The 15,981-nt window shown below is 45.6% G+C and overlaps 1 protein-coding gene across 3 annotated transcripts in view; it reads right to left on the bottom strand.

Annotated features, from left to right (window-relative positions):
* The window catches only part of DCAF1 (DDB1 and CUL4 associated factor 1), a 54,092-nt gene extending 43,371 nt beyond the window's left edge, over positions 1–10,721 (bottom strand). For all 3 annotated transcript variants that reach the window (XM_076346091.1, XM_076346092.1, XM_076346093.1), the window contains exons 1-3: positions 10,662–10,721; positions 5,170–5,287; positions 324–400 (exon numbers count right to left, since the gene is read on the bottom strand). In XM_076346091.1, coding sequence (XP_076202206.1) covers positions 324–400; positions 5,170–5,279 — 187 coding nt within the window. In that variant the 5' untranslated portion in view covers positions 5,280–5,287; positions 10,662–10,721. The remainder of the gene's footprint in view (positions 1–323; positions 401–5,169; positions 5,288–10,661) is intronic.
* Between the last annotated feature and the right edge of the window lie 5,260 nt (positions 10,722–15,981).

Genomic DNA, 15,981 nt, shown 5'->3' with positions numbered 1-15,981 from the left:
TGAGACAGACTGCCTTCTCTGTCCATCTAACACCTACTACTTCACATTAACTACAACTTGTTAACGTGATCATACCCTTATGTCAGAAATCAGCCTCTGAAACACTCTTCCAAAATTCTACCCAGGGCCTCAAAATCTTGCAGCAAACATCAAAACTGCCAGATATCAGCACTACAGAGCACAATTACCCAGTGCAAAAGTAGTATCAGACCTTGATCAGTAGTGGGCACATTCAGGCTAAAAATTGCTTACTCTTAAATATGAATTACCACGTATCTGCTGTGACAGAGTTGGTGCTGCCAAAACCATTCAGGACATCTTACCTGGGTGTCGGTCATCAAATGGGTCTGGATCCCCTTTGCGGTACTCTTCAGTCTCCTTCTCAATCAGCTCGGACATTCTGCAGAAAGAACATCATCAGATGAGCAGAGTTCACACTCAGTCTTCTCCTAGTACACAGCTCCTCACAATAGCCTATCTGTCAAAGTACCATAAAACAGCTCATCAACTTCCATTTGAACAGTATTCAGTGCCACCAGAGGATTTCAGACTGTTCACAATAGAGGGGTGAGAAAAGAGACTTGCCTCTAATATCTCCCCCCCCACCCCCCTCTAAAACACGCTGAACCCATATCAACATGCCAGTGATGAACAAGCATGACGCTCTGGAGGGGCCAATACCTTTTATTTACTCATGTTAGAGAATTGGTGACGTTCTACGACACATACTGTACAGAACTAGAGTAAATAAAGGGCTTGAGTAGTACTTCTCACCATCACATAGTCTTTCTTATGCAGTAGAGCAAGTCCTGAACAGGTGACTTAGTCCTCCTTCCTATTCAGCCTGTGCAGGGGCAGCCATTCAAACTGCCTACACAATTTTTTGTTATTTCTGCATATTACATTTTAATAATATTGTGTAATAATAAAAGTATTTAATAAAGTCTTGTGTAATCTCTATTCAGCTTATCCGTTCAGCTCCATTGAAGCTCAACTTTTTAGCATGTATCAGTTACCGCAATGGATAAGACAAGGAGAAACTCAGCCAGTTCCCTATTCATAGACCTTCAAAATACATTAAACGCTCCTCTGTATCAGAAAAAAACCTGGAGGTTGTTTTGAAGTTATGCCTTCCCCTAAACTGAGAAGCAGCCTCAGCAGACACAAGAAATCCTATGCTCTAATTCATTTAGAATGAGCAGTAAGGGAACGAATTATTCTTATTTAAACAAAATCAAGAAGAGGGAGATTATCTCATGGTCAAGCAATAAATAATTCCATAGTCATCCACTGTCTTTCTCCACAAAGTGTTAGAGCAGAAATTTATGCAGTTTGAGGTGAAATAAAGAGCAGTATTCAAAAAACATTAGCAAATTAAGTTTTATTTCCTTGGTATAAAATCTCATTCCCTCCCTTCTAGCGAGGTCTAGAGTGGGGCAGAGAATCTAGTGCAGCACAGCATTTTAAAACCAGGTCTTAATATCTCAGGGTAGTGATCTAGGCAGAGTTTACTACAGGGGAGGGAAAACTGCTGGAAGGCTGCAGTAATCCCTGGAAAAATATTTATCTTTCACAGGGTATTTCCCTTACAGAATGCAGCTGACTTCTACTCCATTCCCGTTACTTTCCAGAAAATATCCTGTGTTCCCAGGAACAATTAGAGGCAAAAATGTACTTAGACCTGCCTCTGTGAACTACACTGACTTGCCAATATGACAATATGCCAATATGTTATGAAGCCTGCCCAGATTGTAGAACAGCAAATCAGCTTATCAGGAATGAGAAGAGAACTTTCCTGCTTGTCTCTGATCTGACAATTACCTTTCAGCAAACTGTTTATCCTGTGGGGTTCTAGTATTTACTTTTAGTAAGCCTGAATGTGAAGAGATGCAAGTTGTGTCCCTTGCTAACAGGTGGCACAGCTTGAGCTCTCATGAATTTCTGGCAAAAGCAAGTTACTTAAATACTCCACTGCCAGCTCCTCATTTTTTTTCCATGGGAACTAATAGCTTGAGGGGTGCCTGCTGACAGACAACTGGGACAAATGGGGAGTTGAGAAGCTGCACCCTAGACTCGTTTAGGTGATAATCAGCATTTTGATTGTGTGCCAGAAAGGACTAACAAGCAAGCATGGAAAGTGAGCATAGCATTCTCATCAGTCCATCCTGTTTAGGTAGGCAGCCAAACAGCATGCCAGCTGAAGCTGTTGAGTGGTTTCAGGGACAACAACATTATCACAGCCGAGATGAAACAGGCACATGAATCACCAATTACAGGTTTTTTTCAAGACAATTAGTCACAATTGTTTGACCAAAATAAAAAAGCACTACCTCTTTAAAATTCACTTTCAAATAGGAAAAAAAAAAAAAAAAAAAAATCAAGCTTGCTTATAATACCCTTCTTTTTAACTAATGCATACAAAGGTGGTTTGTGAAGTGACTTGGATGAATCTATCTAGATCAACAGCTTTGTCAATTCTCAGCTGAAGCAACAGGAGAGTCAAGCAACTAACAAAGCTCTTTCCTGCCTCATAACATAGGCTCCTGGTACACAGGGCTTTAACAAAAACCAATTCACAAAAACACGGAACTTTTATTCAGGTTTCATATTCACTTGGCATTATATTGGTTCTCTAGCCACTTCACAGTTTGCAGACAAGATCTAGGTTTTACATGGAGGTAGGGGTTCTTTCCCCCCACTTCTGACTAATTTTTTTTTTTCTCTTTACAACTGCCTTTGCAATCATCTTTGGAAAGTTAGTCAGACCCTCATTTTCACTTGCCACAAACTGAGCTCACCTTGGGGGTGGGGAAGGAAGGGGCAGTGGTGTACATAAAAGTATGTCAACTTTGAGAGACACCCACTAATCTCGATGGCATAATATAAAACCAGCCCAATATTGCTCTATGCCATCATTTGGCATTAATGACCAACCTGAGCCTTTACAACAGACTGCAACAGTGTAAGATGCGCTAGGATCCCATACCACAACACGCTTGCTTTGTGGAGATGAAGTATGATGTTGAGCTGCTGATTTATGTAATTTATGCTTCATGAAAGAGGCTCTTGAAATGCAGTGAAGGATCTGACTCCCAGGATTTGCCAGAATGGTCAGACATGACTTGCATCCAGACTATGAACTAATGCTCTTGCAGGATCATTTCAAGTGACAATTTTTTTGAAAACCATATAAATAATATGTATTTTTTTAAAACCATATATATTAAATATCTGTTGTTTGCTGACATGCTTTCCAAGCAATTTCTTCAATTCATACCTTCCAACACTCCGGAGTTCGTAAATCCGGAAAACTAGCTTATTTAGAAGTGACAATTCAGCTGTGGCCTATAAGCCACACTGTTGCTGTTCTTGTCCTATTACTGTTGAAACACTCACTCTCACATATGCTGCCTTGGCCTCACATTTAACAGGCCCCCATCCACACAGGGAAGTTTTCTTCCATTTAGCTCAGAAAGAGTAGAAAAACATCACCCACCAACAAGCACGACCACAGCTTCCTCTGCCTTAAGTCTAAAACAACATGCAAGGGCAGTACTCTGCCTCAGGACATCAGCTAATGCAAGCTCCAGTTGGTGAGGATTCCTAGCATCTCTTCCAGCAAATTCTTTCAAACCTATGCTGTACCTAAAACCCTCTACTCCAAACAGACATACGGCTTTCATTGATACCTGAAGCACTGTAAATCCAACTTCTGCCAGAGCCAGTAGATCCCCTTGCTCTCTACCTTAAATAAATCTGTATTATCTCCACTAAAGCCAGAACACCCAAGCTTTCACCATCCATAACCACTCTGCCTGCTGCACAGAAACCTCGGAGAACAAAAAGAGAGTTATCAGACTTGTCTGGGCATAAGTAACGTAGGGAACTCAAGGAGCTGAGGGGGAGCAAGAAGTGCCAGACTGCTATAAACACAAGAAAAGACATGTTTAATTCAAATTTCTTTAAATTTCTTAGAATATAGTAAATTTCTGCTGTTTATGCCTGCAAGAAAAAGCCTTGAAATAGCATGTCTCCTTCAAGACACAAATCAGACAATACACAAAGACACACCAAAACATGTCTCATGATTTTCAAAACCTGCTCATTTTCAAGTGTTTAGGATTGGCTTTCTGCTGCGCATCTCCCTCTTCTGTGCTGCTATTTTTAAAACACAGTAAGAACAGCAAAAAAGTTGTGCCCACTAGGTGAGGCATGGCACAGATCTGTGCAAAGAAGCTCCACCAGATTCCTGTTATTTCCACCCAGTGCCAGATCAGAATCTGTGCACTGACTTGTCTGACCCAACAATGCAGAGCAGTGCAGTGCAGAAACCTGGACTGCTCTTAATGTACAAGTGGAGTAAGTCGTCCTGCACACACTAGGCAGGCCACAGGTCTGCCAGCAGAGGCATGAGGAGAAATTGGGTGGAATTTCTGTGAATCTCCTGTTAGAGCAAGAGTAATACCAGTTTACCCAAGAGAGGCCTGGCTTGGGAAACCACAAATGCAATTGATAATTCAAACATATCTCTTGTAATAGAAGATGTTTTATAACCAGTGGTGTTACTATGTACCTACGCATCTCCTAAAATAATTTATTGGTCCAGGGAATAATTTTCCTCACACATACAATACAATGCCAGTCAATTAACGTCCAGTTTAAAAAAAAAAATTAATCAAGTTTTACAATTTTGCTTTAAACATGTCCTATGAGCTTCAATAAAGTCTTCTCAATATAATCCCCTTGATTCATCCAAGGAGTCGCTCTCATCTTTTCATTTAATCTGACCAATGTTACTACAATCACAAACCCCACACCACCACTCTGATGGAACATTCTCATAGCTTTCGATCTTGATCAATGTTTTACAAGCTTCAGGTGAAGACACCAAAGTTATTTCAACTATTTAAGGATCCCTCTGACTTCTATTATTTCAGAGAATTAAATTAATGTTTTAGAGACAGCCTGCGTAAGATCTTTGCAACATGAATTTCTTAGCAAAAACTGTGTGTATTTAAATACCACACTTAAAGTTCAACTTCCAGACCAAGAAAATGAGTTACCAACAGGTAATCAGGTATGTAAAAACCTCAAGCAAAAACATGGTAAAAGCTGCTGTCAAGTAACCTCAGATATTCAGATTTAGGAAATTTATTTAATAGATCTTACCTGGTGAGAATAGGGACCATGTCTTGCCCGCTGCCATGTTCTTTCTCCCATTGCTCAAGCAAAGCAGTGAGCTCAGCCTTGGAGTCCACATGCCCAGATCCTGAAGTCATGGCTTAGCCTAAGGCAGAGGTAACAAGAAAAAAAAAAAAAAAAAAAAAAGCAGAAAAGTGAGCAAGAAATCCCACACGGTTTTGCTATATTCATTGAAAGAATCTAAATCCAAGATTACAAGTCATTTGGAAGAGGCAAGTAAATACTCAGCAACAAGGAGTGAGAAAGAAAAGATTAAGTGACAGAATACTGCTGAACTTCACTTTAAAAGTTGGAAGTTTCTTTTTGGTCCTTTGCCTGAAGAATAAAGAACATGCGCACACCTTGAACACAAGTCTTAACTGGTGTATGACAACCCTGACCATGATGAGAAGTATGCACACCTCACCACAAGTGTGTTTGGTATTGAAGCTTTTAAAACTCTACCTCAATTCCATGAGCAGACTTGAGTTAGTCCTTTGCTGTTGCTCAGGGATTTACTCAAGAAACAACAAAGCTAGGGCAGCAAGATTATGATCAGTGTCATTATTCCAGTTTAACACCCTCCAGACACCGGCGAAAGTGCCAAGAATCATATTAGCTTCACACCGCCAAGGAGGCAGAAGGCAGCGGCACTGAGCAGCTGCGGGCAGCGGAAGGAGCACCAAAAGAGTGGTAGCTGGGAAACGGAGCAGGTCGCCGCATCACTACTTCTTCAAGGTTTCCAAGAACAGTCAGTGGCTCTAGTGAGAGGGAAGAATGATCGCTGGAGCAATTACTTCAGGCTGATCAGCCTTTAATTGCAAGACAGCAGCTGACAGATTTATCTTCCCATCCTCAAAGGTGGGATCCCCCTACAGTACTGAGTGACTTGTTAAGGTGCCATTTAATGAAGAGAACTATCACTCTAGGTTTTGTTTAAGCCTCTAAATTTCCAGGTGTCAATTTTTTGTCAGCCTGATAAAAATCTACTAGAAATATCAACAGACCAAACTAGAACACAATCTGTCTCAAAAAACTGCCATGCCCTTAGTTTCCAATCTGACAGACTGTGATTGCTGTGAAGAGTTCTAACTTCTGGAAGAAGGAACACCCAATCCTAATTTATAAACTGACCTTGTATTGGAGATGCGGGGGGAGAAATCAAAGCAAAAGAAATTCCTTCACATCCAAAAACGCACTAGAATTTCCAGCATTTCATTAGCCATAACATGGCCAATATCCATCTGCCATGAGATTAAATATCCATTTGTCATAACTGACCCAGAGAAAGAGCTTTCCAAAACAATGTTAAATACAGATATGTTTAAGACAGTGACATATACATCAACTCCTGAAATACATATTCAGCAATCAGTCAAATGACAGACTATAAAGGGAACCATAAGTCAACATAGATTACATAAGCATTTATAGCCCAAGTTCATTCTGAAAAACGCCGCCATGTTTAACTGAGTGCTGGATACCTCTAATTGGTTTAAAGCCTTTTCTCACTCAGGGAACGGACGAACAACCCTACAGCTCTACCTCCTGTCTCACAGGCACTTCTGAATTTAATATATTGTGACTGGTTAGTTAAGAGGGAGACGACAAGTAAAGATCACCCGGCTGAAGATGAAATTGGCAGAAACGGCACAAAAAATCATCACCCAAAGACTACAGAAAAATAAACCTGCGACTACAAGACACCCAGTCTCAAGAACACCATTTTGATAAGTACTATACGAAGTGAGCACATGCTAACAAAAAACCTACCTAAGCATAAAGAAAGATGACGTTTTCTAAACGACAAGTAATTATGATTTTATCTAGAGCATTCATTATTCATTCATCACAGAACTAGACTGGGAAATTTGATGCAAATACATAAATCACTTTGGAAAAAACACTACCTAAATGCAGGCAACAAAACATGAGATTGTGTACGCGCCCCCCCACCCCCAAAAACACCTTTGAAAAGGAAAACTATTCCAAGCTCATAATGCTCCATTCCCTTTTTCATTAACTGAACAACACTTGCCAGCAGCACTTCTGAGCTTTTAAATATCACAGATAACCATTCAGACAAATCTACTCTGAGCCTCAGAACGCAAGTGCCGTAACGGTATCTGCATTCAACCGTTTCAGACATCTCCACCTTCATTCTATACCCAAGGGATACAGAAAAAAGTGCCTTGTGACCCCAGAGCTTGTATAAGGCCTGTACAGGCTCTACTGCGTAGAATAGTTTACTTCCCCTAACAACCCCTAATTATTCCAGCTAGAAAGTAAGAAAGGTCCAGCAATACCTGCAACAGGTCAACAAAGTTCCAGTCAGGAATACCACAGGAACTGCTCACATTGCCCTCTGGGACACCCAGTGCTGTACCATAACAAAGTGAAAATGGAAAAATCCCAGCTGTCCCTAAAAGCCAGAGTACTACCTCACTTACAGCACATTATAGATCTAAATAACTGGTGCTGACACACAACTATTTTCCTGAAATAAAGTTAAAATATAAAAATGCCACCCTTCCTTATAGGTACACAGCAATGAAATTAAATGTCCCTCCAAGACATCTCACCTATTCCGAAGGCTTATCCCTCCCAACCTATTCAAGTAAATTTGACTACTCTACACAGCACTGCAAAGAGCAGCAACAACAAAAGTTACCTCAAAGCATCTACTTCCACAGTTCTCATATTAACGCACGTTAGCAGTAAAATATATATGGATGGAACATCATGGCAGGTGAATAACATTTTATGTAAAAGACCCAAAGCAATTCCTACTGCGCTCACTTTTCTCAAGGATTCCATCTTAAATCAAAGTGAAGAACTCTGCAGAAAGGACAAGATCGTAAATGGTATGAACTAAACTGCAACTGTCAGAAATATACCCAGCCTGTTAGAGAGCAAGGCCTGTGAGAGCAACTCTGACTTTCACTATTTCCCTTGGACAAGCTGGTGAACAAATTCAATCTCAAATTGCTCTCCAGGAACTAGCAGAACAGGGAGCAGCTATCTCATTGTGGATTTAAATCCATGGGGGGGGGGGGGGGGGGGGGGGTGTAATTTTTTTTTTTTTAATAAGTTTTTAAAATCATGGCCTACTACAGATTTTAATTATATTATCTAATAGGCTAAGGAATGGAATTTTTTTTTTCCAAACACCACTATTGTCAAAATATCATATTTAGAATCAATAGAACTGATATAAACAAAACATAAAGCACTTACTCAAAAGATTTGACTTTGAAAGACAAATATTTACAACCTTAACTACCACTCACGGTGAACACTCCCACTGAAAATCCACGTATGCACATTTCAGCGCACAGTGGTGCACGCAGTATTGCTTTAGTATTAAACACTACTTAGTATTCCAATATCATAGCAAAGGTCTTGTGAGCATTCGACCCTCCTGAACTTAGATGTAAAAACGTGACAGAAAAGGGAAACCCAAAGAAGTATTCAGACACGGATACCTAGAAGTACTCACATGTTTTTGAAATACAAGTCCTGCTGACCCCTAACTGCAAACCTTGATAAGCGCACGGTGCAGTTCAAGCAGTTCAGCTTCACCCTTTCATTCCTTGACATATTTGAGCGTCACACCAACTGCAACGCTACTACAGGGCATTCACTTACTGATTTTGTGCTGTGGTCATGAAAAGGATTATGAGGTTCCGAACACACTGACTTCAATACAGATACGCATTTTAAAGTATGAAGCCTCTTAGGTGAAAATAAATCTGTTTGTAAAATCTGAAAACCAACAATTTGGTTACCTGGGAAACAAGTGCAAAATCCATACCTTAACAATTTAAATGGAAAATGAGAGCGCCACATAATAAAAATCATACCTTAGGAAAAAAAAATAAATCAATTTTAATCATCTTTGTAGAAAGATTGCACATTTAAATTCCTATGCGGACAAAAATTACAAGAAGATTTCCAAATCCACATGTATAGAACCAACTCAAATTCTAGTAACTACATTTGGACCTAGCTTAAATAATCAAGTTTCATATTGTTCCTAAACATGATTCTAAGTATGGCTGAGGACATAATGTACATGAGAAGTCTAACGTAATAATATAACCCCATAAGGAAAAATCAAGAGCTCATGAGTTGGAATCTAGTTAAATACATAGCAAGCAGATCAGTAAGTCTGTATGTTCTTCCATATTTATGTTTTAACACAATGAATTCTTTACTTTAAAAAAAAACCCACCTCCCTCTCATCACAGTTATTATTTAAATGGATGAGATACCACACACCTGTTTGCCTAAGCCCATTGAGTCTAAAACAACCATGTCAAAGTTAACGCTGAAGCATAACGAACTGTCAACACTGAAGTTCACTTGTGGAAGAAAGCATGCCACAAACTAACAAAATCTTCACAATCTATGGAGAATAAAATCATGTTTTGGTATTGTACGTGAGTGAAGCTCCGAGGGAAGTCCTTGTTTGTGCAACTTCCCACTTGAACCCCTAAGAGAACTCCAGTTTGGCTACTACTACAGAACAGATTCCTCATATTGCTTTAAATATCTGTTTAAAAAAGTCATATATTTTTACAGTTAGAATATTTTTAAGGCCAAGGAAAACCACGAAGTTATTTAGTTTCCTGTTATTTCTGCTGTTACAAAACAAACCTGGAGCTATGTGCTGATCTGCCAGGACAAGCACAAAAAACAGGAACAAACTTCTGCTGTCTACAAAGGAAGGTAAAAAAACAACGCTGCGTTTCAACACCAATTCCTCTTTACGCTGCCAGAAAGCAGAACACCAGGACCCCACCTCCCCAGGGGGGCACTGGGACGCGATCTAGCACGGGAAGCCTGCAGCTAATGACAGCTCCCACAGGGTCTAACACGGCAGCACGCCCCCAGCGTGCAGGCGCTCGCCGCAGCGCGCCTTGCGGGAGCGGACCGCTCGCCGGGACCCAACGGGAGGAACCGCCGGCGCCGCCCGCTCGAACCGAAGGTTTAGAGGTTAGCGGAGGGGGCGGGGGGCCCCCAAGGCGGAGAGCCTCCCCTCCCGAGCAGGCCCGGCGGAGCCCCGCGCGGAGCGGCGCCTCCGCAGGCCCCGGCGCAGGAGGAAGAAGAGCCCGGGAGGAGGGGGCGGGCCGGCCGGCGGAGGACCGGGGCGGGCGGGGCCGGCGCGGCGCAGGCCCGCCCCCCCCTCGCCGGGAGGCTGACAGGCCGCGGGGGGGGGACGAGGCGCAGCGCCCCGCCGGGCCCCCGCCGCCCCTCGCCCCAGCGGCGCTTCGGAGGGCGCCCCCTAGGGCGGGGGCGGGGCGCGCAGGCCAACCCGCCCCCCCCGGCGGCTCCCTCAGGGCCCGAGGCGACCCTCTCCGCCTGCCCGGCGCGCAGGCCGCGGCCGCCAACCGAACCGAACCGGCCCGGCCCGGCCCGGGGGAAGCGCGGCGGCGGCGCGGCGCGGCGCGGCCCCCCCCCCGCCCGGCGCCCCGTACCTGCCCGATGCCCCGCTGGGTCGCCGCCGCTGCCCCCGGCCCCTGCGCTCGGCCCCGCACACCCCGCGGCGGCCGCGATTGCTATGGCGGGCACACACTTTGCGCGTCACCACGCAGGGGGCCGCGTCACAGCGCGCGAGGCGGCGTTGCGAGAAGCGGCGAGGGAGAGGGAGGAGGCGGCAAGGGCCTCGCGCTCGGCCTCCCGGGAAACGGAGTTCGCGCGAGGTGAGCCCTCTGCGCATGCGCCTCTCCGGGGCAGCGCCGCGGAGGAGACTGGGAGTTGTAGTTCCCGGCGGGCGCCGCCATTGCACCCCCTCAGCCTCAGCCCAGCCCAGGGTACCGCGGCTGCGGCGGCTCATAGGCGATGGAGTGTTTTCCTGGGAGAAAGGCGAGGCCATTTACTCCGCTTGTTCCAGGCTGGCACTGAGGAGCCACCGGGCAGCGGCTGCCGGCCCCGATACCTGGGTGTCTGCCCCGATAGCAGCATAGCGATGGGCACGCCGCCATCCCATCCTCCAGCCCCAACGGGCACGGCGGGGTCTGGTGCCAGCTATGTCTTTTTCTTCCTTTCTCACGTCAAGGCTGAATGTTCACTTGTGCATTGTTCACCTGCTTAACGTTGCTTCCAGGTAGGCAGCGGGGTGTTCTAGTGAGAGGGCAGCTTGAAGATGAGCTTAGATGACGAGCACGCCTGCCTTCGCTCCCTCTCCAGAGTGGTTTCTCCTCTTCTTATCTGCAAGACAGGAACATCATCCTATTTCTTCCCAGTTAAACGGGGACCGTTTTTGGCGGTGGAAGCCAAACCCCACAGCGGTGCCAAACACCCGCCTCCACCTCTGCCCTGGGCCATGCCCAACAGAAGGAAGCAGAGGCTGGGCTGAAGCATTTCTCAGGCAAGCTCCTCTTCCACATCTCCACCCTTCCTCCCGGCTGCGAGAGTTCATCCTCTCCCCAGCCCTTTCATGTAACACCCCACAGGAGAAGCTAGGTACAGGCATGCAATGGGAGAGAGTCTGTGTGCAGAGAAACCCTTCAGCATTGCGTAGCCCCGTCCCTGTTTGCTTCCTCTGGGAAGCAAATTCCCCCATTCCTCTGGGATTTTTTTTCCTCGTCTGTTGGCTCCGTGGTGGAAGTAGCCCAGCTTTTTGGGGGGCACTGTGTGCTTTTGCGGTGGTAGTAAGTTGTTATTCTGCACTGTCCCTTGCCCCTGGCGTATTAAGTTACCCATGGAGAAGATGTACGCAGTCTCAGCAAGGTTACCGTTTCTGAGGGGGAGGAAGACCTAGAAGGCTACACTTCTCACCGATACCCCCACGGCTGGTTGGAGGATCAAAGGTATCAGACCTGCCTGCAGCATTATTTATACAGGGAAGAGCAGCACATCCACAGCTGCACCTTCTTCTCCCCCTGAAAGGCACCTGGCAGCCTCTAGGCCAGCCACAGAGCTGTTCAGGGAGAGGCTACAGAGGTTATCACTCCCGTCTCCTCGTCGCCTAAGTTCGAAGGGCTAAGAGCAAAATTAAGGTTTCCAGTTCCTGCCACATCTATGGTGCCCTGGTGACAGGGTCACTTCTTGGAGAAAGTGGGGTTCAGTCCCCAGGCTCACCTGAGCAGGTAAAGAGGCTTGGAGCCTGCTGCTTCATTGCAAGAGCCTGGTACGTTGTCAGAATAGGACAGCTTGCAGCTACTCCCCCGGCAGCGTCTACCACAGCCTCCTATACAAGCTGCCTGAAGTGCTCAGGCCTCCAGCTCCTGCATTTCCAGGCCTCGGGAGATATTTGGGAAGGACTCAGTCTAACACCCTTGTTCCCCACAGGGCAGGTGAGAGTCCTACTGGCTCACTTTGAAGGGCCAAGACAGTATGAGCTCTCCTTTAATTTGGCTTCTCTTTAAAAGCAACGAAACCCCACCTTGCACTGCAGTTCTCTAGTAATTGCCCAGGTATTGGCAGAAGCTCTTCTCTTAAAAGAATAAATAAGAGGAAATAAGAGGAAACGGGGTCCTCCCTCTCAGGGAGAGGCTTCGTAAGCACTGGCACTGTTCCCAGCTGAGATGCTTCCTGCCCCTCGGTGTCCACATTAACCCCCTTTCTTACACTGCAACTGTATAAACCCCTGCCCCAGGCAGTGTTTGGACAGGTACAGATTCTGCTACCACATTTACAATATTTGACTGTGAAGTCTTGATTAACTACAGGATAATGACTGCAGCACTGAGAATCCTGCAGCAGAAATCCCCCTGAGCACTGGACGTAGGGAGCGAGCCCCCACCCTCCCACCAACACTTTGCTTTAACAGTGTAATTGAAGAAAAAAAAAAAATCACTGTGGATTGCAGAGCAATAAAAACAAGAGGCCAGCAGTAAGCTTGCACATCTTGTCCTGTGGGATCTTGTGGCTGAGAGGTGGCAGAGAAAGAGGCCTGTGGTGTGCAAGGAGGGGAAGGTTATCTCTGCATGTTCACCTCCATGGGCTCCCCAGCCAGAAAGACAACATACTCGCGTATGATGGTCAACTGATAGTAACGATGACTTAAGGCTGAATCGAAGCTTGAACTCCCTTGAACAAAATAACCACTTCTCTCCATTGCTGTCATACCTCAGATCACCTCGCAATACTATGGTAAGATCAGCAATTTATAAGGAGAGGATAAAAACACCTCACCAGGCTCTAATAAGCTTCTAGACTTAAGGACAATTAATTGTAGAATTGAAGGAGGAATGGCACTGGTAAGACAACCCAGGGAGACACAAACTGTGTTTCCAGAGGATGCCTCGAGTACAGCTAAGAGTGTAAGTATGTGGCTGGGATGCCTCACCCGCTCACAGCTGCTGACAAAGGCAGGGAGCCCCAGACCCAGCCTCCAGGCAGCAGCTTCACCTTCCTGCCTGAACAGACCTTTGCTCTGAGAACGAGAAAAACGTTAGTGATCAGGAAGCTCGCAACATTCGGAGAGACTCCTCTCTGGTGGCTGCCCTACAAGGAGAGGAAGAACCCTTTAGGCTTTCAGGAGAGTTAATTGCTTACCTTGACCTCCAACACAGATCTACACTGACAAAGTTTATGGACTTCCCACACTTCACCTTTTATTAATTGCACCATCTGCTTGTGGGAGTCAAGTTTGCTCATCACCATGTTTCTACTTGCAATTGAGTTTCTGTTGTAGGGTAGCTGAGACAGTAGTTACTGACTTAGCAGCTACCAACCTCTGCAGCATAATTTTGCTGCATGACTCATAGCAGGTGAGTAGTAAGTCCAGTAATAGAGTTCAGTCCCTTCCCAGCACCTGTGTGTATCACACTGCTGCTGCAACTACACACAGCACCCAGTTGGATTCCCTGGCAGCACCTAGGGAAGGGTACAATGCCAGGAACTGAACTTTTGGGAGGCTCTGAACCAGCACTGCTAATTGTAAACTGAAGCGTGTTTCTTTACAATTCCTGTGCCCTGGGGACTGCAGAAACCAGGTGGGAGGTCAGACATCTGGGGAGCTGCACCTGGGAACGGAGGACATTTTCCAGGAGTGCAGTGGAAGTCAGTCTGCCTGCGCACCAGTTCGGCTGTGATGCACTCCTCTGCAGAGTGCTTTTCTCCCACCCTGCCAGTCTCCTGCAGTGCCTGTGGGTACCTGGGGAGTGAGCAGCGGACACAAAGTTCTCCCAGGAAGGCCTCAGCTCCAGCCTTGGTACCATCTATTGCTCTGCCAGCTCGATCTGCCCGAACAGTTCAGAAATTGTTTTATGAGGTGTGATGCAGTACTGTGGCAGCTAGTATTTGCAATGATATCCCTCATGCCACAGGGGCTTTTAACACTGTCTAGACTCTCCAACAGCACTTGCTTGCCATGTATATAATGCTAAATTTCCACATGCTGTGCAAAAATATCGCTTGATGGATTAGATTATGGCCATGGGCGACCTACAAGCTGGCAGCCAGCACATCAGCAAACTGTCTGCTCCTGTTTCTTGCCTACATCTGAGAGAAGGCAGATACTACAGTAGAAAGATGGGAGGAAAGAGACAGAAAGTGGTAGTAAGGAGGGGAAAGCAGTGCAGTGGGATCCTCCCTGCCTGGACAGACTGAGCAGAGTGGAGGGTAAATCCCAGCACAAGCTCCTGCAGCCTGTCCCTCTTTGCAGCTTTACATTACCTCACTTCAGCTGATGATTTTTCCCGTGTCAAAAGCTGTTGGATACTCTGTGCTGCTAAGGCAGCTTCAGGGCTTCTTCCTAGCTGTGGCTGAATTTAAATGAGAGTAAAGCGATCTGTGTTCAGACTTCACAGTGGTCCAGCTCCAAATGTCCTGGCGATTGCAGCGGTACCATGCACAAGCTCCTTGGAGCTGACATCTGCAGACCTTTGAGAGCTGTCACCACCACCACCACTGTCAAGATAAAGATTAGAATTACCAAATACTGAAGAAGCTACATATGACAAACATCATATAGCTGTTACTAAGACCCTTGATGGAATCCCTCAGTGACAAAACAACTCACGAATCCGAAATTAACATGTTTACACACATCTACAGCGCCTGTAATCATTATAGCTCACCTTCACCAATTTGCTTATTGTTTCCCCATGCATCAAAACTGTCACATACAGACATACTGCTGCAGGCAGTGCCACAGGTTACCTCCAATCCAGGTGACCGTGGGCAAATGGGGCCAAAATACGTGCACTCAGTGCCCATGATAAATGATGCGTGACAAGGGAATAGTCCAATCACTAGGTGGCACACCAGGATCGTCACACCGGACCAGCATCCTCTTGCGAGGAGAGGAAAGGGAGCAACTCAAATTAACAAGCAATCATCTGGGGCTGGTGTGCTTAGAAAGAGCCGTTTCTGTGCACACACATAAAGCAAAAACATCCAACAACTGGATGGAGAAATAAAATGTAAAAGTACAGACAAAATTTGTTCATTCAATCAAATTCTACCTGGTCTCCTTTGCTATTTCTGAGTGACAGTGGGTGAGGCGGGGGAGACCAACTCATGAAGTGTGAAGAGGCAATGCAAAGTGCAGCAGAGGTGTAAGTTGCTCCAGGGAAAGCAGTTACCACCTCTTCTGAGAGCTAAGCCTGCTCCTGTGTGTGGAGAGAGCATTTGGGTCTTCCTTCCAGCAGAAAAGGCCAAGCAAAGTGCAAAGAGAAGTTTCTTGCAGCAAATAAAACTTCTCTGCTTCCCAGAAGGAGATGGAGTGAGGGACAGTGGCAGCAGGCCGACATTAGCTACTGCAAAAGGAGTTCAAGGATGGTTATTTGCAGGGAGAGAAAAGAGTGATAGAAGAAGAGTGACAGCATGGTTTCTGGGGCAGGTTTT

The sequence above is a fragment of the Aptenodytes patagonicus genome, chromosome 8, assembly GCF_965638725.1.
Source record: "Aptenodytes patagonicus chromosome 8, bAptPat1.pri.cur, whole genome shotgun sequence".
Taxonomy (NCBI): Eukaryota; Metazoa; Chordata; class Aves; order Sphenisciformes; family Spheniscidae; genus Aptenodytes; species Aptenodytes patagonicus.
Note: the sequence above shows the minus strand (reverse complement) of the source record. Positions and strands in the feature narration are given on the sequence as shown.